The 24,965-nt window shown below is 50.5% G+C and overlaps 1 protein-coding gene across 1 annotated transcript in view; it reads right to left on the minus strand.

Annotated features, from left to right (window-relative positions):
* The window catches only part of LOC134910838 (uncharacterized), a 268,706-nt gene that overhangs the window by 24,809 nt on the left and 218,932 nt on the right, over positions 1 to 24,965 (minus strand). The window contains exon 14 of the mRNA XM_063919222.1: positions 17,371 to 17,520. Coding sequence (XP_063775292.1) covers positions 17,371 to 17,520 — 150 coding nt within the window. The remainder of the gene's footprint in view (positions 1 to 17,370; positions 17,521 to 24,965) is intronic.

A 24,965-nucleotide genomic window follows, 5' to 3' on the forward strand; every position in this document is an offset into this window, starting at 1 on the left:
ACAGTTCTTTGCTGTGCTTTTGCCAGCTTGAGTCTTTTCATTTTTCTAGCGAGAGGCTGAGTGCTTCCATCCTCATGTGAAGCTGAACCACTAGCCATGAACATAGGCCAGGGCCTCAGCCGTTCCTTGCCACTCCGTGTGGTAAATGGCATATTGGCAAGTTTACGCTTCTCCTCCGACAATTTTATTTTAGATTTTGGAGTCCTTTTTTTACTGATATTTAGTGTTTTGGATTTTACATGCTCTGTACTATGAAATTGGGCATCGGCCTTGGCAGACGACGTTGCTGGCATTTCATCGTCTCGGCCATGACTAGTGGCAGCAGCTTCAGCACGAGGTGGAAGTGGATCTTGATCTTTCCCTAATTTTGGAACCTCAACATTTTTGTTCTCCATATTTTAATAGGCACAACTAAAAGGCACCTCAGGTAAACAATGGAGATGGATGGATACTAGTATACTTATGGATGGACGAGCGATTGCCGACACAGAGGTAGCTACAGCCGTGGACTACCGTACTGTGTCTGCTGCTAATATAGACTGGATGATAATGAGATGAAATGAATATATATATATATATAATATCACTAGTACTGCAGCCGGACAGGTATATATATTTATTATGTAATGACTGATGACGGACTTGCTGGACACTGTCAGCTCAGCAGCACCGCAGACTGCTACAGTAAGCTACTATAGTAGTATGTATCAAGAAGAAAGAAAAAAAAAAAACCACGGGTAGGTGGTATACAATTATGGATGGACCAGCGACTGCCGACACAGAGGTAGCTACAGCCGTGGACTACCGTACTGTGTCTGCTGCTAATATAGACTGGATGATAATGAGATGAAATTAATATATATATATATATATATATATATAATATCACTAGTACTGCAGCCGGACAGGTATATATATTTATTATGTAATGACTGATGACGGACCTGCTGGACACTGTCAGCTCAGCAGCACCGCAGACTGCTACAGTAAGCTACTATAGTAGTATGTATCAAGAAGAAAGAAAAAAAAATAAAACACGGGTAGGTGGTATACAATTATGGATGGACCAGCGACTGCCGACACAGAGGTAGCTACAGCCGTGGACTACCGTACTGTGTCTGCTGCTAATATAGACAGGATGATAATGAGATGAAATTAATATATATATATATATATATATAATATCACTAGTACTGCAGCCGGACAGGTATATATATTTATTATGTAATGACTGATGACGGACCTGCTGGACACTGTCAGCTCAGCAGCACCGCAGACTGCTACAGTAAGCTACTATAGTAGTATGTATCAAGAAGAAAAAAAAAAAAAACACGGGTAGGTGGTATACAATTATATATATATTATATACAATTATACAGGTTGAGTATCCCATATCCAAATATCCGATATACGGAATATTCCGAAATACGGACTTTTTTGAGCGAGAGTGATATAGTGAAACTTTTGTTTTTTGATGGCTCAATGTACACAAACTTTGTTTAATACACACAGTTATTAAAAATATTGTATTAAATGACCTTCAGACTGTGTATATAAGGTGTATATGAAACATAAATGAATTGTGTGAATGTAGACACACTTTGTTTAATGCACAAAGTTATAAAAAATATTGGCTAAAATTACCTTCAGGCTGTGTGTATAAGGTGTAAATGTAACATAAATGCATTCTGTGCTTAGACTTGGGTCCCATCACCATGATATCTCATTATGATATGCAATTATTCCAAAATACGGAAAAATCCCATATCCAAAATACCTCTGGTCCCAAGCATTTTGGATAAGGGAGACTCAACCTGTATATATATATATATTAAACTGGTGGTGATTAATTAAACTGGTGGTCAGGTCACTGGTCACACTATCAGCAACTTGCAAGTAGTACTCCTAAGCAGACAATCACAATATATACTGGTGGTCAGTGTGGTCACAATGGCAGTGTGGCACTCTGGCAGCAAAAGTGTGCACTGTACGTTAAAATATGTACTCCTGCTCTCAGACTCTAACTGCTCCCCACTGTCTCCCCCACAAGTCAGATATACAGTCACACTATCACTTCAGCAAGTAGTAGTACTCCTCCTAATGCTCCCCAAAATTACTAAAGTATACTGTGCCTCTCTCTACTCTAGTCTCACTCTCTTCTCTATAAACGGAGAGGACGCCAGCCACGTCCTCTCCCTATCAATCTCAATGCACGTGTGAAAATGGCGGCGACGCGCGGCTCCTTATATAGAATCCGAGTCTCACGATAGAATCCGAGCCTCGCGAGAATACGACAGCGGGATGATGACGTTCGGGCGCGCTCGGGTTAACCGAGCAAGGCGGGAAGATCCGAGTCGCTCGGACCCGTGTAAAAAAACCTGAAGTTCGGGCGGGTTCGGATTCCGAGGAACCGAACCCGCTCATCTCTAATGATAACACGTTTCCAGACACAAAGTTACCTGCTTTTATGCTTTACTTGAAAATGCGAATCAGGCACCTCTTTCTAGACAGTGCAGTGGTATCCATCATTTTCAGACAGAACTTTCATCCCTATCCAATTCCCACAAAGTGGGGCGCTGGCTATAACATCATTCCTACAACTTAGGAGGGTCCCCAAATTTCAGTGTCTGCCTTTATACTGTACCATGCTCATATATATAACACAATATAGCAGCGCTTTGATGTTAAAATTATGGAAGATCACACAAAACAAGGTAAGATTCACGCAATTTAATACAGAAGTATACAATTGAAAATGACAAACTTTAAAAATTAGAGATGAGCGGGTTCGGATCTCTTACCGAACTTTGCATTCCGAGCCCGGATCAGAGTCAGGCTTGGGTTTCCCCGCCTGACTTGGAAACCTGAATGTGGAAAAACGTCATAATCCCGCTGTTGGATTCTCGCGGGATTTGGATTCCATATAAAGAGCCGCGCGTCCCCGTCATTTTCACACCAATCTCGGAGAGTGTAGTGAGAGGACGTGTCTTCATCCTCCAGTGTCTGTGTGGGGGCGGGAAAGTGGGGTTGCGAGTCTTGTGCTGTGTTGTGCTGATCAGTCCAGTCCAGTGTAGTCACAGTGTAAGTGTATTGTGCTGCATCAGTCCAGGCAGTCACAGTGTTGGTGTCCTCTCCTGCCAGTGTTTCCGAATAAAGTGTTGTTGACTGTGTTGTGCTGCATCAGACCAGTGGTAGTGTCCTGTCTCATCAGTCATTCCAGTGACCAGGCAGTCAAAGTGGTATACACTGCTGCTATATGTCCACTGCGGCCGTATAATAATAATAATAACAACCAGAAGTCTCTTACAGTATTGTTGTGTTGTGCTGCATCAGACCAGTGGTAGTGTCCTGTCTCATCAGTCATTCTAGTCATTCCTGTGCCGCATATTGTCTCATATAACTCCCAAAAAATAATGGAGAACAAAAATTTTGAGGATAAAATAGGGAAAGATCAAGAAGAACCACTTTCTACTAGTGCTGAAGCTGCTGCCACTAGCCATGACATAGGCGATGAAATGCCATCAACGTCTTCTGCCAAGGCCGATGCCCAATGTGATAGTAGAGGGCATGTAAAATTCAAACAGCCAAAGTTCAGTAAAAAGAACTAAAAATAGAAATTTAAATTGCCTGAGGAGAAATGTAAACTTGCCAATATGCCATTTACAACACGTGGGTGGGAAGGAATGGCTGAGGCCCTGGCCTATGTTCATGGCTAGTGGTTCAGATTCACATGACGATGGAAGTCCTCATCCTCCAGCTAGAAAAATAAAAAAAGAGTTAAGTTGGAAAGAGCACAGAAAAGAACTGTGCGTTCTGAGATGGTATCACAAATCCCCAAGGAGAGTCCAAGAGTGTCGGCGGTTGCGATGCCTGACCTTCCCTAAACTGGACGGGAAGAGGTGGCTCCTTCCACCATTTGCATGCCCCTTGCAAGTGCTGGAAGGAGCACCCACAGTCCAGTTCCTGATATTGAAATTGAAGATGTCACTGTTGAAGTACACCAGGATGAGGATATGGGACTTGCTCGCGCTGAGGAGGAAGTTGACGATGAGGATTCTGATGGTGATGTGGTTTGTTTTAGTCAGGCACCGGGTGAGACACCTGTTGTCCTTGGGATGAAGAAGCCCATTGTGATGCCCTGGTAAACTACCAAACAAGCCACCTCTTCGTTGTGGAATTATTTCTACACAAATCTGGACAACAGGTGTCAAGCCATCTGTTGCCTCTGTCAATCTGTAATACGTAGGGGTAAGGATGTTAACCACCTAGGAACATTCTCCATTATACGTCACATGCTGCGCATTCATTAGACGTCAGTTTTAAGTTGTGAAACTTTGGGTAAGAGCGTAAGCAGTCCACTGACACCTAAATTCCTTCTTCCTCCTGTACCCAAGCTCCTGCAAGCCACACCACCAACTCCCTCAATGTGAACTTCCTCCTCAGTCAGGAAAGTCTGTAGTCCTGTAGGCCATGTCACTGTCAAGACTGAGGAGTCCTCTCCTAACTGGGATTCCTCCAGAGGATCCTTGATTGGTACGCCTGCTGTTGCTGCCGCTGCTGTTGTTACTGCTGGGAGTCGATTGTCATCCAAGAGGGAAAGTCGGAAGACCACTCTTACTACTTCCAGTAAGCAATTGCCTGTCCAACAGTCCTTTGTGAGGAAGGTGAAATATGACAGCAGTCATCCTTTTGCAAAGCGGAAAAAGGAGACATTGGCAACTATGTTGGTGTTAGAGGTGTATCTGGTATACACCATTAGTTCAGTGGGACTTAGAGAAATGATGGAGATAGTGTGTCCCAGGTATCAAATCCCATCTAGGTTCCACTTCTATAGGCAGGCGATACCAAGAATGTAATAAATAGTGGCAAACTGCTCTAATCAAGCTGGTAACAATCCTCAGGTGCTGTGGGAGGGGGTTACTCTAGACAAGAAAAATAAAAGGGATTTTTCCCACGCACTCTGCTGGCTGTTAGTAAGAAGAACTATATACTATGTAGTAATAGAAAATTTAGAGCTCTTCGTTACATATGTTTTGCAAAAGATATGAAAAGCCTCCAGGCCACTTCACAGCTGCTCTATTACTAGAGGTCCCTAACTAAGCATAAGTCCAGGGCTTGGACCCCACAAAGTCAGCTCAGGCCCGACCACCCTAGGGCAGCACACCATTGATACAAAGAATGTACACAGACGTCAGAAAAAGAGTCACCAGTGTTCTACAAAATGCTCTTTTCTGTCTGGCCAATGTTAGTAAATTAGACCAAAACTCATTCAGCAATATCCTCTATAGTGTATATTTTGACTGCTTTACTAGATCAGTCCACTTAGATAATGTAGCAGTCCTTTAGGATATTTAGAAACACTGTATTGCTGTAGAAATAATATGGCAAGGTAACACACTGCACGCTGATCCTTCTAACCAGCAGAATCACTGGTAGGATTTCAATAGGAGCAGCGTACCAATGTCCGTTCAGTGATTTAAATCCGGTGAAGTTTTAAAACTTAGTTCTTTACAATGTCTGGCCAGACAAGATATGTATGCTCACCGCTCTCTTCCAGCATTAAAATCTCTGTGGCTTCCTCCCGGCTGCTGGTGCTTTCAACCCTTTAGAGCAGTCATCTCTGGAGGAGGTCATCCGTGTAGATCTAAAAAATATTGCTGGCGGTGGGCAGTACAATTGGCAGTGGTATGAAGTAGAACAGGGCAGACTAAGGACTATATGACTGTAACAGCCACTGGGTAGATGTATGGCCTCCCACATCAACCACAGCAGCGGCACCAGTAGCAGCATCTCGCAAACGCCAACTCGTTCCTAGGCAGGCTATGCTATGTATCACCACTTTCTATAAGAGGCACACAGCTGACAACCTCTTAAAGAAACTGAGGAACATCATCGCAGAATGGCTTACCCCAATTGGACTCTCCTGGGGATTTGTGATATCGGATAACGCCACCAATATTGTGCGTGTATTACATCTGGGCAAATTCCAGCTTGTCCCATGTTTTGCACATACAATTAATTTGGTGGTGAAGAATTTTTGGAAAAATGACAGGGGTGTGCAGGAGATGCTGTCGGTGGTCAAAAAAAATTGCGGGTCACTTTCGGCATTCTGCAACTGCGTGCCATAGACTGGAGCGCCAGCAAACACGCCTGAACCTGCCCCGCCATCAACTGAAGCAAGAGGTAGTAACGAGGTGTAATTCAACACTCTATATGCTTCAGAGGATGGAGGAGCAGCAAGAGGCCATTCAAGCCTATACATCCACAAATGATATAGGCAAAGGAGGGGTAATGCACTTGATTCAAGCACAGTGGAGAATGATTTCCGTCTTGTGCAAGGTTCTGCAACACTTCGAACTTGCCACACGTGAAGTCAGTTCAGACACTGCCAGCTTGAGTCAGGTTATTCCCCTTATCAGGCTTTTGCAGAAGCAGCTGGATAAATTAAAGGTGGAGCTAAGATTGAGCGATTCCGCAAAGTATGTGGGACTTGTGGTTGGAGCCCTTCATTCGCTTTGCCAGGATTCAAGGGTGTTCAATCTGTTGAAATCAGAGCACTACATTTTGGCCACCATGCTCGATCCTAGGTTTAAAGCCTATGTTGTAGCTTTATTTCCAGCAGATACAAGTGTGCAGAGGTGCAAAGACCTGCTGGTTAGTAAATTGTCAACTCAAGCGGAACGTGACCCGTCAACAGCTCCTCCTTCAATTTCTCCTGCCACTGGGGCTGCAAGAAAAAGGATAATATTTCCTAGCCCACCTGCTAGCAGTGATGCAGGGAACTCAGGAGCGAAAGCTGACATCTGGTCCAGAATGAAGGACCTACCAACGATTACTGACATATCTACTGTCACTGCATATGATTCTGTCACCATTGAAGGAATGGAGGATTATATGAGTGACAACATTCAAGTAGGCATGTCAGACAGTCCATATGTATACTGGCAGGAAAAAGGCAATTTGGAGGCCCTTGCAAAACTGGCTTTATTTTAACTAAGTTGCCCCCTTCCAGTGTGTACTCCGAAAGAGTGTTTAGTGCAGCCGGTAACCTTGTCAGCGATCGGCTTAGGAGGTTACTTCCGCTAAATGTGGAGAAGATGATGGTCATCAAAATGGCGACTAGCTGCCTGTACCTTTCAACCTGGAATCTGGACAGGGATGTGGGCAGCTCCTGGGTGCAAACTGCTGAAGGGTGACTGTAACATTATGTGCAGAACTCGGCTCCTGTCACAGTGTAGGAGCCAGCACTGGCAGTCTAGCATGTCCAGGACCCATGAAGTGACGAAAATGGCCGTCAAGTTGTGAGGACACAACACTTCCATGAAGCCACACCCATCCCATGAAGCCACACCCATAACATGAAGCCACACCTCCTGTATCTGGTGTCAGCAGGGCTAGTGCCGCCTTGTTCCCTGGCAGCGGTAGAAATGGATGGGTTCTGCTGCACATCCGCTCTGTCCCTGTAGCACCTGGCATGTGGTAGAGGACTGTACTCCCATTGCTCCCCCCTATGGTCCATCTTCACGCCCTCGCAAAGAGACACGTTGTACTTATTAATGTCCTTGTCCTTCGCCATTGAGAAGGGGGAGGCAGCACTACCCATCTCAAGGGACACGTCCTTGGTAGCGGTTGGGGAAGCGGGGAGTGGAACAGGTGAGGGTTGGAGTGAGGGGAGAGGGGATGTTGTGCCGCCAGCAGGGGGTGCAGGCACGGGGTCTTGCAAAGGACAGCTGGAAGGAGGAGCCTGGCAACATGTCAGGAGGGAGCATTTGAGGAGGCCCTACTGCCTCCTACTGGATGGGACCTGTGGTGCAGTTTGGGACAGAGACAGCAACTGCTGCATGCTCAAAGGCACATGTAAAGCTGTGCAGCACAGACCGAACATCTCCAGTAATAACACAATAACCCTAGAGTAGCAGCATCGGCTCCCCTGCCACCCCTTTCCCCAAACACAAAGCAGCAGCACCGTCTCCCCTGCCACCCCTTTCCCCTAACACAAAGCAGCAGCACCGTCTCCCCTGCCACCCCTTTCCCCAAACACAAAGCAGCAGCACCGTCTCCCCGCCACCCCTTTCCCCAAACACAAAGCAGCAGCACAGACTCCCCTGCCACCCCTTTCCCCAAACACAAAGCAGCAGCACCATCTCCCGTGTCACCCCTTTCCCCAAACACAAAGCAGCAGCACCGTCTCCCCTGCCACCCCTTTCCCCAAACACAAAGCAGCAGCACAGACTCCCCTGCCACCCCTTTCCCCAAACACAAAGCAGCAGCACAGTCTCCCCTGCCACCCCTTTCCCCAAACACAAAGCAGCAGCACCGGCTCCCCTGCCACCCCTTTCCCCAAACACAAAGCAGCAGCACAGTCTCCCCTGCCACCCCTTTCCCCAAACACAAAGCAGCAGCACAGACTCCCCTGCCACCCCTTTCCCCAAACACAAAGCAGCAGCACCGTCTCCCCTGCCACCCATTTCCCCAAACACAAAGCAGCAGCACATTCTCCCCTGCCACCCCTTTCCCCAAACACAAAGCAGCAGCACAGTCTCCCCTGCCACCCCTTTCCCCAAACACAAAGCAGTAGCACATTCTCCCCTGCCACCCCTTTCCCCAAACACAAAGCAGTAGCACATTCTCCCCTGCCACCCCTTTCCCCAAACACAAAGCAGCAGCACAGTCTCCCCTGCCACCCCTTTCCCCAAACACAAAGCAGTAGCACATTCTCCCCTGCCACCCCTTTCCCCAAACACAAAGCAGCAGCACAGTCTCCCCTGCCACCCCTTTCCCCAAACACAAAGCAGCAGCACAGTCTCCCCTGCCACCCCTTTCCCCAAACACAAAGCAGCAGCACCGGCTCCCCTGCCACCCCTTTCCCCAAACACAAAGCAGCAGCACAGTCTCCCCTGCCACCCCTTTCCCCAAGCACAAAGCAGCAGCACAGTCTCCCCTGCCACCCCTTTCCCCAAGCACAAAGCAGCAGCACAGTCTCCCCTGCCACCCCTTTCCCCAAACACAAAGCAGCAGCACAGTCTCCCCTGCCACACCTTTCCCCAAACACAAAGCAGCAGCACATTCTCCCCTGCCACCCCTTTCCCCAAACACAAAGCAGCAGCACAGTCTCCCCTGCCACACCTTTCCCCAAACACAAAGCAGCAGCACATTCTCCCCTGCCACCCCTTTCCCCAAACACAAAGCAGCAGCACAGTCTCCCCTGCTACCCCTTTCCCCAAGCACAAAGCAGCAGCACAGTCTCCCCTGCCACCCCTTTTCCCAAACACAAAGCAGCAGCACAGTCTCCCCTGCCACCCCTTTTCCCAAACACAAAGCAGCAGCACAGTCTCCCCTGCCACCCCTCTCCCCAAACACAAAGCAGCAGCACAGTCTCCCCTGCCACCCCTTTCCCCAAGCACAAAGCAGCAGCACAGTCTCCCCTGCCACCCCTTTCCCCAAACACAAAGCAGCAGCACCGTCTCCCCTGCCACCCCTTTCCCCAAACACAAAGCAGCAGCACCGTCTCCCCTGCCACCCCTTTCCCCAAACACAAAGCAGCAGCACAGACTCCCCTGCCACCCCTTTCCCCAAACACAAAGCAGCAGCACCGTCTCCCCTGCCACCCCTTTCCCCAAACACAAAGCAGCAGCACAGACTCCCCTGCCACCCCTTTCCCCAAACACAAAGCAGCAGCACAGTCTCCCCTGCCACCCCTTTCCCCAAACACAAAGCAGCAGCACCATCTCCCGTACCACCCCTTTCCCCAAACACAAAGCAGCAGCACCGTCTCCCCTGCCACCCCTTTCCCCAAACACAAAGCAGCAGCACAGACTCCCCTGCCACCCCTTTCCCCAAACACAAAGCAGCAGCACTGTCTCCCCTGCCACCCCTTTCCCCAAACACAAAGCAGCAGCACAGACTCCCCTGCCACCCCTTTCCCCAAACACAAAGCAGCAGCACATTCTCCCCTGCCACCCCTTTCCCCAAACACAAAGCAGCAGCACAGACTCCCCTGCCACCCCTTTCCCCAAACACAAAGCAGCAGCACAGACTCCCCTGCCACCCCTTTCCCCAAACACAAAGCAGCAGCACCGTCTCCCCTGCCACCCCTTTCCCCAAACACAAAGCAGCAGCACAGACTCCCCTGCCACCCCTTTCCCCAAACACAAAGCAGCAGCACCGTCTCCCCTGCCACAAATTTCCCCAAACACAAAGCAGCAGCACATTCTCCCCTGCCACCCCTTTCCCCAAACACAAAGCAGCAGCACAGTCTCCCCTGCCACCCCTTTCCCCAAACACAAAGCAGTAGCACATTCTCCCCTGCCACCCCTTTCCCCAAACACAAAGCAGTAGCACATTCTCCCCTGCCACCCCTTTCCCCAAACACAAAGCAGTAGCACATTCTCCCCTGCCACCCCTTTCCCCAAACACAAAGCAGCAGCACAGTCTCCCCTGCCACCCCTTTCCCCAAACACAAAGCAGCAGCACAGTCTCCCCTGCCACCTCTTTCCCCAAACACAAAGCAGCAGCACATTCTCCCCTGCCACCCCTTTCCCCAAACACAAAGCAGCAGCACTGGCTCCCCTGACACCCCTTTCTTCAAACACAAAGCAGCAGCACAGTCTCCCCTGCCACCCCTTTCCCCAAACACAAAGCAGCAGCACCGGCTCCCCTGCCACCCCTTTCCCCAAACACAAAGCAGCAGCACAGTCTCCCCTGCCACCCCTTTCCCCAAACACAAAGCAGCAGCACAGTCTCCCCTGCCACCCCTTTCCCCAAGCACAAAGCAGCAGCACAGTCTCCCCTGCCACCCCTTTCCCCAAACACAAAACAGCAGCACAGTCTCCCCTGCCACCCCTTTCCCCAAACACAAAGCAGCAGCACATTCTCCCCTGCCACCCCTTTCCCCAAACACAAAGCAGCAGCACAGTCTCCCCTGTCACCCCTTTCCCCAAGCACAAAGCAGCAGCACAGTCTCCCCTGCCACCCCTTTTCCCAAACACAAAGCAGCAGCACAGTCTCCCCTGCCACCCCTTTTCCCAAACACAAAGCAGCAGCAGTCTCCCCTGCCACCACTCTCCCCAAACACAAAGCAGCAGCACAGTCTCCCTTGCCACCCATTTCCCCAAACACAAAGCAGCAGCACAGTCTCCCCTGCCACCCCTTTCCCCAAACACAAAGCAGCAGCACAGTCTCCCCTGCCACCCCTTTCCCCAAACACAAAGCAGCAGGACATTCTCCCCTGCCACCCCTTCCCCCAAACACAAAGCAGTAGCACATTCTCCCATGCCACCCCTTTCCCCAAACACAAAGCAGCAGCACAGTCTCCCCTGCCACCCCTTTCCCCAAACACAAAGCAGCAGCACAGACTCCCCTGCCACCCCTTTCCCCAAACACAAAGCAGCAGCACCGTCTCCCCTGCCACAAATTTCCCCAAACACAAAGCAGCAGCACATTCTCCCCTGCCACCCCTTTCCCCAAACACAAAGCAGCAGCACAGACTCCCCTGCCACCCCTTTCCCCAAGCACAAAGCAGCAGCACAGTCTCCCCTGCCACCCCTTTCCCCAAACACAAAGCAGCAGCACAGTCTCCCCTGCCACCCCTTTCCCCAAACACAAAGCAGCAGCACAGTCTCCCCTGCCACCCCTTTCCCCAAACACAAAGCAGCAGCACAGTCTCCCCTGCCACCCCTTTCCCCAAGCACAAAGCAGCAGCACAGTCTCCCCTGCCACCCCTTTCCCCAAACACAAAGCTGCAGCACCGGCTCCCCTGCCACCCCTTTCCCCAAACACAAAGCAGCAGCACAGTCTCCCCTGCCACCCCTTTCCCCAAACACAAAGCAGCAGCACCGGCTCCCCTGCCACCCCTTTCCCCAAACACAAAGCAGCAGCACAGTCTCCCCTGCCACCCCTTTCCCCAAACACAAAGCAGCAGCACAGTCTCCCCTGCCACCCCTTTCCCCAAGCACAAAGCAGCAGCACAGTCTCCCCTGCCACCCCTTTCCCCAAACACAAAGCAGCAACACAGTCTCCCCTGCCACCCCTTTCCCCAAACAGAAAGCAGCAGCACAGTCTCCCCTGCCACCCCTTTCCCCAAACACAAAGCAGCAGCACAGTCTCCCCTGCCACCCCTTTCCCCAAACACAAAGCAGCAGCACATTCTCCCCTGCCACCCCTTTCCCCAAACACAAAGCAGCAGCACCGGCTCCCCTGCCACCCCTTTCCCCAAACACAAAGCAGCAGCACAGTCTCCCCTGCCTCACCTTTCCCCAAACACAAAGCAGCAGCACAGTCTCCCCTGTCACCCCTTTCCCCAAACACAAAGCAGCAGCACCGGCTCCCCTGCCACCCTTTTCCCCAAACACAAAGCAGCAGCACAGTCTCCCCTGCCACCCCTTTCCCCAAACACAAAGCAGCAGCACAGTCTCCCCTGCCACCCCTTTCCCCAAACACAAAGCAGCAGCACCGTCTCCCCTGCCACCCCTTTCCCCAAACACAAAGCAGCAGCACCGTCTCCCCTGCCACCCCTTTCCCCAAACACAAAGCAGCAGCACATTCTCCCCTGCCACCCCTTTCCCCAAACACAAAGCAGCAGCACATTCTCCCCTGCCACCCCTTTCCCCAAACACAAAGCAGTAGCACATTCTCCCCTGCCACCCCTTTCCCCAAACACAAAGCAGTAGCACATTCTCCCCTGCCACCCCTTTCCCCAAACACAAAGCAGTAGCACATTCTCCCCTGCCACCCCTTTCCCCAAACACAAAGCAGCAGCACAGTCTCCCCTGCCACCCCTTTCTCCAAACACAAAGCAGCAGCACATTCTCCCCTGCCACCCCTTTCCCCAAACACAAAGCAGCAGCACCGGCTCCCCTGCCACCCCTTTCTCCAAACACAAAGCAGCAGCACAGTCTCCCCTGCCACCCCTTTCCCCAAACACAAAGCAGCAGCACCGGCTCCCCTGCCACCCCTTTCCCCAAACACAAAGCAGCAGCACAGTCTCCCCTGCCACCCCTTTCCCCAAGCACAAAGCAGCAGCACAGTCTCCCCTGCCACCCCTTTCCCCAAACACAAAGCAGCAGCACAGTCTCCCCTGCCACCCCTTTCCCCAAACACAAAGCAGCAGCACATTCTCCCCTGCCACCCCTTTCCCCAAACACAAAGCAGCAGCACAGTCTCCCCTGCCACCCCTTTCCCCAAGCACAAAGCAGCAGCACAGTCTCCCCTGCCACCCCTTTTCCCAAACACAAAGCAGCAGCACAGTCTATCCTGCCACCCCTTTTCCCAAACACAAAGCAGCAGCACAGTCTCCCCTGCCACCCCTCTCCCCAAACACAAAGCAGCAGCACAGTCTCCCTTGCCACCCATTTCCCCAAACACAAAGCATCAGCACAGGCTCCCCTGCCACCCCTTTCCCCAAGCACAAAGCAGCAGCACAGTCTCCCCTGCCACCCCTTTCCCCAAACACAAAGCAGCAGCACAGTCTCCCCTGCCACCCATTTCCCCAAACACAAAGCAGCAGCACATTCTCCCCTGCCACCCCTTTCCCCAAACACAAAGCAGCAGCACAGTCTCCCCTGCCACCCCTTTCCCCAAACACAAAGCAGCAGCACATTCTCCCCTGCCACCCCTTTCCCCAAACACAAAGCAGCAGCACAGTCTCCCCTGCCACCCCTTTCCCCAAACACAAAGCAGTAGCACATTCTCCCCTGCCACCCCTTTCCCCAAACACAAAGCAGCAGCACAGTCTCCCCTGCCACCCCTTTCCCCAAACACAAAGCAGCAGCACAGTCTCCCCTGCCACCCCTTTCCCCAAACACAAAGCAGCAGCACATTCTCCCTTGCCACCCCTTTCCCCAAACACAAAGCAGCAGCACCGGCTCCCCTGCCACCCCTTTCCCCAAACACAAAGCAGTAGCACATTCTCCCCTGCCACCCCTTTCCCCAAACACAAAGCAGCAGCACAGTCTCCCCTGCCACCCCTTTCCCCAAACACAAAGCAGTAGCACATTCTCCCCTGCCACCCCTTTCCCCAAACACAAAGCAGCAGCACAGTCTCCCCTGCCACCCCTTTCCCCAAACACAAAGCAGCAGCACAGTCTCCCCTGCCACCCCTTTCCCCAAACACAAAGCAGCAGCACATTCTCCCTTGCCACCCCTTTCCCCAAACACAAAGCAGCAGCACCGGCTCCCCTGCCACCCCTTTCCCCAAACACAAAGCAGCAGCACAGTCTCCCCTGCCACCCCTTTCCCCAAACACAAAGCAGCAGCACCGGCTCCCCTGCCACCCCTTTCCCCAAACACAAAGCAGCAGCACAGTCTCCCCTGCCACCCCTTTCCCCAAACACAAAGCAGCAGCACAGTCTCCCCTGCCACCCCTTTCCCCAAGCACAAAGCAGCAGCACAGTCTCCCCTGCCACCCCTTTCCCCAAACACAAAGCAGCAGCACAGTCTCCCCTGCCACCCCTTTCCCCAAACACAAAGCAGCAGCACATTCTCCCCTGCCACCCCTTTCCCCAAACACAAAGCAGCAGCACAGTCTCCCCTGCCACCCCTTTCCCCAAGCACAAAGCAGCAGCACAGTCTCCCCTGCCACCCCTTTCCCCAAACACAAAGCAGCAGCACAGTCTCCCCTGCCACCCCTTTTCCCAAACACAAAGCAGCAGCACAGTCTCCCCTGCCACCCCTCTCCCCAAACACAAAGCAGCAGCACAGTCTCCCTTGCCACCCATTTCCCCAAACACAAAGCAGCAGCACAGGCTCCCCTGCCACCCCTTTCCCCAAGCACAAAGCAGCAGCACAGTCTCCCCTGCCACCCCTTTCCCCAAACACAAAGCAGCAGCACAGGCTCCCCTGCCGGGGGTCTGGGACTCCAGGTCGTCAACAAAAAGGTTGACACATCTTATGCTGACACCAATTGGTCGACACACCTTAGGTCGACATGGACAAAAGGTTGACATGAACAAGGTCGACATGGAAAAAGGTCGACATAAGTTTTTTAAGTTTTTTTGGTGTCGTTTTCTTCGTAGAGTGACCGGGAACCCCAAATAGTGCAACGCGTCCCATCGCATGGTGCCTTCGCTCCGCTTCGCTCGGCACAGATTACCGTTCCAATCGTAGTCCATGTGGATCGTTAAGTATGAAAAAGTTCCAAAAAAGAAAAAAATTGTGAAAAACTCATGTCGACCCTTTTCCTTGTCGACCTTGTTCATGTCGACCTTTTGTCCATGTTGACCTTTTGTCCATGCCGACCCAAGCTGTGTCGACCAATTGGCGTCGACCTAAGGTGTGTCGACCTTTTTGTTGTCGACCCGGAGTCCGGATACCCCTGCCGGCACCCCCTCCCCCAAGACCAGCAGCACAGTTTCCCCTTTTGCCTTAATTGCCAGCATGTCTGCCAGCAAGGTGAGGCTCCCAGCATGGTCCAACATTGATAGCCAGACAGCTCTTCCTTTTAAAAATATTGGTGGTCATTCCGAGTTGTTCGCTCTGTATTTTTCTTCGCATCGCAGCGATTTTCCGCTTATTGCGCATGCGCAATGTCCGCACTGCGACTGCGCCAAGTAAATTTGCTATGCAGTTAGGAATTTTACTCACGGCTTTTTTATCGTTCTGGTGATCATAATGTGATTGACAGGAAGTGGGTGTTACTGGGCGGAAACTGGCCGTTTTATGGGTGCGTGTGAAAAAACGCTACAGTTTCTGGGAAAAACGCGGGAGTGGCTGGAGAAACGGAGGAGTGTCTGGGCGAACGCTGGGTGTGTTTGTGACGTCAAACCAGGAACGACAAGCACTGAACTGATCGCAGATGCCAAGTAAGTCTGGAGCTACTCAGAAACTGCTAAGAGAGGTCTAATCGCGATATTGCGAATATGTCGTTCGCAATTTTAAGAAGCTAAGATTCACTCCCAGTAGGCGGCGGCTTAGTGTGCGCAAATCTGCTAAAAGCAGCTTGCGAGCGAACAACTCGGAATGAGGGCCATTGTCACTTGCTTAAAGGGCAATTATAATGAAAGTAACAATAAAATAATTTTGATACTAAAATAGGAATTACCAGTAGAAAAATATTTAGGCAATTTTACAAAGTAAGTGTAAAAGTGGGAGATGAAGGGCCTGGAAGATGCTGGCACTTGATTTATTAAAACAGGAGAGCAGAAGGAGGGGGGTTGTAGGGGGTAACAATGTAAAAACAATAACAGTGCCCCCTTTTGGGCCAAAGTATCAAGTATGTTTACCCTAACCTCACCCACCTCCTCCTGACCTCTCTATCTGTGCACCCTAACTTCACCCACCTCCTCCTGACCTCTCTATCTCTGTGCCCTAACCTCACCCACCTCCTCCTGACCTCTTTATATCTGCACCCTAACCTCATCCACCCCCTCCTGACCTCTCTATCTCTGCTCCCTAACCTCACCCACCTCCTCCTGACCTCTCTATCTCTGCGCCATAACCTCACTCACCTCCTCCTTACCTCTCTCTCTCTGACCCCTTACCTCACTCACCTCCTTCTGACCTTTCTATCTCTGCACCCTAACCTCATCCACCTCCTCCTGACCTCTCTATCTCTGCACCCTAACCTCACCTATCTCCTCCTGACCTATATATCTCTGCATCCTAACCTCACCCATCTTCTCCTGACCTCTCTATCTCTGCACCCTAACCTCACCCACCTCCTCCTGACCTCTCTATCTCTGCGCCCTAACCTCACTCACCTCTTCCTTACCTCTCTCTGTCTCTGAGCCCTAACCTCACCAACCTCCTCCTGACCTCTATCTCTGCACCCTAACCTCACCTACCTCCTCCTGACCTATCTATCTCTGCACCCTAACCTCACCCATCTTCTCCTGACCTTTCTATCTCTGCACCCTAATCTCATCCACCTCCTCCTGACCTCTCTATCTCTGCATCCTAACCTCACCCACCTCCTCCAGACCTCTCTATCTCTGCATCCTAACCTCACCCACCTCCTCCTGAACTCTCTATCTCTGCGCCCTAACCTCACCCACACAAATATTTTTTGCAAACATGCAGAAGAAGGCAGAATCTGTCCACCTACTTCTGTGACATCACAAGCTGGAGAGAAGTTTGATAATCTGATGAAAACGTTGGCCGATCTGATAAGAAAGTTGGTTAGACATGATGGGCATGTGTTTTAGTTGGACAGGCGAGTTGGACGGTTGGAGGAAAGTTGGTCTGATGTATGGTCCACATAAAGGACAGATAATATTATTGAAATCCTACAATCCAGGTAAACTAGATCACTTTCCCTGATGTAAATTTGGAAGGCATATACAAATAGATGAGTAATAATACAAGTATAATATAACACTAATCTAAGTCGTATTACAGTCATCTCTAATCTCTTATGGAAATTGTAATGTAACTCACCTCCATAGGATTTAAATATCTTGGTCAAACATTCGGCCTCTTCAGTAATCTTGTTCTCTATTCCTTTCTTCCCCATCCCGAAATCTCGTAACGTTGAAAGTGTAAATCGTCTCATCACTTTCCAGTTCTCCCCGTTAGAGAAGATAAGACCTGGAGAGAATGAAAACAGATCACAGGGGGTAATTCAGATCTTTGTTAGCAGTTGGGCAAACCCATGTGCACTGCAGGTGGGGCAGATGTAACATGTGCAGAGAGAGTTAGATTTGGGTGGGTTATATTGTTTCTTTGCAGGGTAAATACTAGCTGCTTTATTTTTACACTGCAATTTAGATTTCAGATTGAACACACCCCATCCAAATCTAACTCTCTCTGCACATGTTATATCTGCCGCCCTGTAGTGCACATGGTTTTGCTATAGTACCATGTACAAGTACCTTAGATGGCGCTAGTAGGATGGTAGAAGAATTACAGCAGTTGAAAAGTATCAAACCTTCTTACATAACTCACCATACAAGAAAAAATAAGATTTTACTCACCGGTAAATCTATTTCTCGTAGTCCGTAGTAGATGCTGGGGACTCCGTATGGACCATGGGGAATAGACGGGCTCCGCAGGAGACTGGGCACTCTTAGAAAGATTTAGTACTACTGGTGTGCACTGGCTCCTCCTCTATGCCCCTCCTCCAGACCTCAGTTAAGGAAACTATGCCCGGAAGAGCTGACATTACAAGGAAAGGATTTTGGAATCCAGGGTAAGACTCATACCAGCCACACCAATCACACTGTACAACTTGTGATAAACTTACCCAGTTAACAGTATGAACAACAACTGAGCATCAACAATGGATGCCAACATAACATAACACTTTATTAAGCAATAACTATATACACGTATTGCAGAAAGTCCGCACTTGGGACGGTCGCCCAGCATCCACTACGGACTACGACTACAAGAAATAGATTTACTGGTGAGTAAAATCTTATTTTCTCTAACGTCCTAGTGGATGCTGGGGACTCTATAAGGACCATGGGGATTATACCAAAGCTCCCAAACGGGCGGGAGAGTGCGGATGACTCTGCAGCACCGAATGGGCAAACACAAGGTCCTCCTCAGCCAGGGTATCAAACTTGTAGAATTTTGCAAAGCTGTAATGCCGAGATCCCTCGGGCTGCCGCCCAAGAAGAGCCCACCTTCCTTGTGGAATGGGCTTTTACTGATTTTGGATGCGGCAATCCAGCCGCAGAATGAGCCTGCTGAATCGTGTTACAGATCCAGCGCGCAATAGTTTGCTTTGAAGCAGGAGCACCCATCTTGTTGGATGCATACAGGATAAACAGCGAGTCAGTTTTCCTGACTCCAGCCGTTCTGGCTACATAAATTTTCAACGCCCTGACTACATCAAGCAACTTGGAATCCTCCAAGTCATGAGTAGCCGCAGGCACCACAATAGGTTGGTTAAAATGAAAGGATGACACCACCTTTGGCAGAAATTGCGGACGAGTCCGTAATTCTGCCCTGTCCATATGGAAAACCAGATAGGGGCTTTTACATGACAAAGTCGCCAATTCTGACACACGCCTAGCCGAAGCTAAGGCCAATAGCAATACCACTTTCCACGTAAGATACTTCAGCTCCACGGTCTTAAGTGGCTCAAACCAGTGGGATTTCAGGAAACCCAACACCACGTTGAGATCCCAAGGTGCCACTGGTGGCACAAAAGGGGGCTGAATATGCAGCACTCCCTTCACAAACATCTGAACCTCAGGAAGAGAAGCCAGTTCTTTCTGAAAGAAAATGGATAGGGCTGAAATCTGGACCTTTATGGACCCCAATTTTAAGCCCATAGTCACTCCTGACTGTAGGAAGTGCAGGAACCGGCCCAGCTGGAATTCCTCTGTAGGGGCCTTCCCGGCTTCACACCAAGCAACATATTTTTGCCATATACGGTGATAGTGCTTTGCTGTCACGTCCTTCCTAGCCTTTATTAGCGTAGAAATAACTTCATCCGGAATTCCTTTTTCCGCTAGGATCCAGCGTTCAACCACCATGCCATCAAACGCAGCCGTGGTAAGTCTTGGAACAGACAGGGCCCCTGTTGCAGCAGGTCCTGTCTGAGAGGCAGAGGCCATGGGTCCTCTGTGAGCATTTCTTGCAGTTCCGGGTACCAAGTCCTTCTTGGCCAATCCGGAACAATGAGTATTGTTCTCACTCCTCTTTTTCTCACGATTCTCAGCACCTTGGGTATGAGAGGAAGAGGAGGAAACACATAGACCGACTGGAACACCCACGGTGTCACTAGTGCATCCACAGCTATCGCCTGAGGGTCCCTTGACCTGGCGCAATACCTTTTTAGCTTTTTGTTTAGGCAGGACACCATCATGTCCACCTGTGGCAGTTCCCATCGATTTGCAATCTGCATGAAGACTTCTTGATGAAGTCCCCACTCTCCCGGGTGGAGGTCGTGCCTGCTAAGGAAGTCTGCTTCCCAGTTGTCCACTCCCGGAATGAACACTGCCGACAGTGCTTGCACGTGATTCTCTGCCCAACGAAGAATCCTGGTGGCTTCCGCCATTGCCACCCTGCTTCTGGTGCCACCCTGGCGGTTTACATGGGCCACTGCGGTGATGTTGTCTGACTGAATCAGCACCAGTTGGTTTCGAAGCAGAGGTTCCGCTTGACTCAGGGCGTTGAATATGGCCCTTAGTTCCAGGATATTGATGTGCAGACAAGCCTCCTGACTTGACCACAACCCTTGGAAGTTTCTTCCCTGAGTGACTGCCCCCCATCCTCGGAGGCTCGCATCCTTGGTCACCAGGACCCAGTCCTGTATGCCGAACCTGCGGCCCTCGAGAAGGTGAGCACTCTGCAGCCACCATAGAAGAGACACCCTGGCCCTGGAGGATAGGGTGATCAGCCGATGCATCTGAAGATGCGATCCGGACCACTTGTCCAACAGATCCCGCTGAAAGATCCTCGCATGGAACCTGCCGAAGGGAATGGCTTCGTATGATGCCACCATCTTCCCCAGGACTCGCGTGCAGTGATGCACCGACACCTGTTTTGGTTTTAGGAGACCTCTGACCAGAGTCACGATCTCCTGAGCCTTCTCCGCCGGGAGAAACACCTTCTTCTGGTCTGTGTCCAGAATCATGCCCAGGAAGGGCAGACGCATCGTAGGAATCAGCTGTGGTTTTGGAATATTCAGAATCCAGCCGTGCTGTTGCAACACTTCCTGAGAGTGTTTTACGTTGATCAGCAACTGCTCCCTGTACCTCACCTTTATGAGGAGATCGTCCAAGTATGGGATAATTGTAACTCCTTGCTTTCGAAGGAGCACCATCATTTCCGCCATTACCTTGGTAAATATTCTCGGTGCCGTGGACAGGCCAAACGACAACATCTGGAATTGGTAATGACAGTCCTGTACCACAAACCTGAGGTACTCCTGATAAGGTGGATAAATGGGGACATGCAAGTAAGCATCCTTGATGTCCAGGGACACCATAAAATCCCCCTCTTCCAGGCTTGCAATGACCGCTCTGAGCGATTCCATTTTGAACTTGAATTTTTTCAGATAAATGTTCAGGGATTTTAAATTCAAAATGGGTCTGACCGAACCGTCCGGTTTCAGTACAACAAACATTGTGGAATAGTAACCCCTTCCCTGTTGAAGGAGGGGAACCTTTACCACCACCTGCTGGAGATATAACTTGTGAATTGCCGCCAACACAACTTCCCTTTCTATGGGGGAAGCTGGCAGGGCCGACTTTAGGTAACGGTGAGGGGGCATCACGTCGAATTCCAGTTTGTATCCCTGAGACACAATTTGTATAGCCCAGGGATCCACCTGTGAATGAACCCACTGGTGGCTGAAATGTCGGAGACGCGCCCCCACCGCTCCTGGCTCCACCTGTGGAGCCCCAGCGTCATGCAGTGGATTTAGTGGAAGCCGGGGAGGACTTCTGTTCCTGGGAACTAGCTGTATGGTGCAGCTTTTTTCCTCTACCCCTGCCTCTGGCAAGAAAGGATGCACCTCTGACTTTCTTGTTTTTTTGTGAACGAAAGGACTGCATTTGGTAATACGGTGCTTTCTTAGGCTGTGAGGGAATATATGGCAAAAAATTCGACTTCCCAGCCGTAGCTGTGGAAACTAGGTCCGAGAGACCGTCCCCAAACAATTCCTCACCCTTACAAGGTAACACCTCCATGTGTTTTTTAGAGTCGGCATCACCTGTCCATTGCCGAGTCCACAGGACCCTTCTGACAGAAATCGACATTGCGTTTATTCTAGAGCCCAGGAGGCAAATGTCTCTCTGGGCATCCCTCATATATAGGACAGCGTCTTTGATATGCCCCAGGGTCAGTAAAATAGTATCCTTGTCCAGGGTATCTAGTTCCTCAGACAGAGTATCTGTCCGTGCTGCTACAGCACTACACATCCAGGCTGACGCAATTGCCGGCCTTAGTAGGGTACCTGAATGTGTATAAATGGACTTCAGGATACCTTTCTGCTTTCTATCCGCAGGATCTTTTAGGGAGGCCGTATCCTGTGATGGCAGGGCCACCTTCTTAGATAAGCATGTCAGAGCTTTGTCTACCGTAGGGAGGACAGGACCCTCACAAGGCCTTTTGGGGAGACAGAGAGAGAGTATGCCAGCACACACCCCCAGGGCCGTCTTTTCGTATGGGCTCAATGGGCTCTTGCCCAAAGGCCCCAGGAGTTTAAGGGCCTTATGCTGATAGCTGAGGGTCCCCTTTTTCCAGGGGTACCAGATTTTTGAAAATCGGCCCTGGGGAACCGGAGATATCTGACTTGAAACCAGTGGTCCCCATCCAAACCTGTTAATTGCTCTTCCCAGCCAGATATCTCAGGTTCTGTCTGACTTAGAGTGTTTCCGAGGGTATAATCCAAAAGCTGTGACTCTCCCCTTTCGGAGAACACTGGCAGCTTGTCTATACTATGCCCAGAACCAGAGATATCAGCCTTCAAGCAGATGGTCCCTGCTCCAGCTCCACACGCCTAATATGCAGTTTTAGATTTTCGTTGGTGAATTGCTCTGGCTCCTGAACTCTGATCCCTAAGTCCCCAGAACCATCTGAAAGGTGGGACTCTCTAGTTTTTTTATCCCATAAAGCTAAGAAATATATTTTTAGGAACTTGAGATATCTGCAGTCAAGCAAGCTGCCCTCCCACACAAAAATAACAAATATTAAGCTTACTCCACTATCCACCCCTTCTCTACGTATTAAACACCCCATACCACCCTGGAAGTCATGTACCAGGGCTTCTTCATTCAGCCCAATAACCCCTTCTACAGTTTAGCGCCATCTGTGCAGTAAAGGCGAAATTAGCAGAAATTACTGCTCCAGGTCCTACATGCTGAGCAGAAGATAGAGCACCCCCTACCTCCCGCGGGACATCAAAGCTGCCGCTGATAGCACCCCCCACCCCTACCTCTGAAGGATGGGTAGGGGGCCTAGCGCATTGCTGTGCCCAGGGGCCTACACTACTGTTAAGACGGCCCTGCACACCCCAGCGCTATATAGCCCAGGGATTACACAGTAACTTAGTGTTTACCCAGTAGCTGCTGTATAACTGATTTTTGCACCTAAATTTATGTGCCCCCCCCCCCTCTCTTTGTACCCTCTTTCTACCTGGAGACTGCAGGGGGAGCCTGGCGAGCTTCCTCTCAGTGGAGCTGTGGAGAAAAAAAAATGGCGCTGGTGAGTGCTGAGGAAGAAGCCCCGCCCCCTCAGTGGCGGGCTTCTGTCCCACTTTCTGTGTAAGAATAATGGCGGGGGCACATACATATATACAGTGCCCAGCTGTATATATGTGACTTTTGCCAAGAGGTATCATAATTGCTGCCCAGGGCGCCCGCCCCCGCCCCCCCTGCACCCTGCACCCTACAGTGACCGGAGTGTGTGGGTTTAATGTGGGAGCAATGGAGCACAGCTGCAGTGCTGTGCGCTACCGCATGTAAAGACAGGAGTCTTCTGCCGCCGATTTCGATGTCTTCTTGCTTCTGCCGGCTTCTGTCTTCTGGCTCTGCGAGGGGGACGGCGGCGTGGCTTCGGGAACGGACGACCAAGGTTAAGTTCCTGTGTTCGATCCCTGTGGAGCTAATGGTATCCAGTAGCCTAAGAAGCGCAACCTGGCCGCAGTTAGTAGGTTTGCTTCTCTCCCCTCAGTCCCACGTAGCAGAGAGTCTGTTGCCAGCAGAAGCTCTCTGAAAATAAAAAACCCAACTAAAATACTTTCTTATCAGCAAGCTCAGGAGATCCTACTAAAAGCACCCAGCTCTGTCCAGGCACAGATTCTAACTGAGGTCTGGAGGAGGGGCATAGAGGGAGGAGCCAGTGCACATCAGTAGTACTAAATCTTTCTAAGAGTGCCCAGTCTCCAGCGGAGCCCGTCTATTCCCATGGTCCTTACGGAGTGCCCAGCATCCACTAGGACGTTAGAGAAATCAGTATGATATGAACAATGGGGCTGATTCAGGTTGGATCGCAAAACGCGAAAAATTACAATTAGATTGCAGAACCGCAAAAATTACTCAAACAATGCACCCGTCCTGCGCATGCGTCCGCATTTTAAGTAGGGGGCCACAGAAAATGTGATTGCCTCTGCCGGTCAATCAGGCAGAGGCATTCGCAGGGAAGGGGAGGGGGGGGGATGCTCCATTTCCTAGGCGGAGACAGACTGCCACATTTAATTTTTTTTTATTTTTATTTTTTTGGGGGAGGGGGTCCTGAGGTCACCTGCTTCCCCCAAGTTGCACCTCGCTCCCATTTGCTCCTTCCAGTGTATATTTGGCTGCCCACTGCCCAGGTCTGTGGTTCTTACACCAAACTCAGGCGTGCCCTCTGGCCTGACCTCCACACACTAACGGAGCCCACTCTGACACGTACCTTTGGACCGCCCCTTGCTTTTGTGTCCTTCACTCCTGCGGGACTTTTCTACCCTGGTATGCTTTGTTTGATTTCCGCTCTGTGGAGACACCGGAATCTAAGGCCCTCCATGTGAAGCTGTCCTGATTGCTATGCCGTGTCGCTGACAGGGGGCTATGTTCCTCGACCCCTCATATAAGTTTTAGTGATGAATAACAACGTCTCCGCCCTCTATGCTCTTCTAATGGGAAGAGGCAGAAGGAGTTTGCAAGGGAAGGGTACATGTCCTAAATGTGTTGTTCCTCCTAGATCTACCCTCCACTCATGTCTCCCTGCCACACAACTCCAGGACTCTTCTTCTTCTGCCTTGGAGACCGACACGCCTCCCTCACCTGTTATGGCTCACTCTCCACCTTCTGGGGACCTTCAGACTCAAATGTCCCAACTATACAGTGAAATTGGAGAGTTCCTTACACACATCCGCTCTTTACCCACCAAGCAAGATATGCAGGCACTCGAATCCCGCCAACAGGACTCACTTCAGACCCAGATCACCTTGGTACAATCAGATATTAAACACTTGGGGTCCAGAGTGGTGTTATTAGAGGAGGAGAAGGAGTCCGTGAATGACCAAATTGCGCATTTCCACTAAGTCATTTCTCAACAGGCTTCATATATGACGGCTATCCAAAGTAAACTAGAAG

This window comes from Pseudophryne corroboree, chromosome 4, assembly GCF_028390025.1.
Source record: "Pseudophryne corroboree isolate aPseCor3 chromosome 4, aPseCor3.hap2, whole genome shotgun sequence".
NCBI lineage: Eukaryota > Metazoa > Chordata > Amphibia > Anura > Myobatrachidae > Pseudophryne > Pseudophryne corroboree.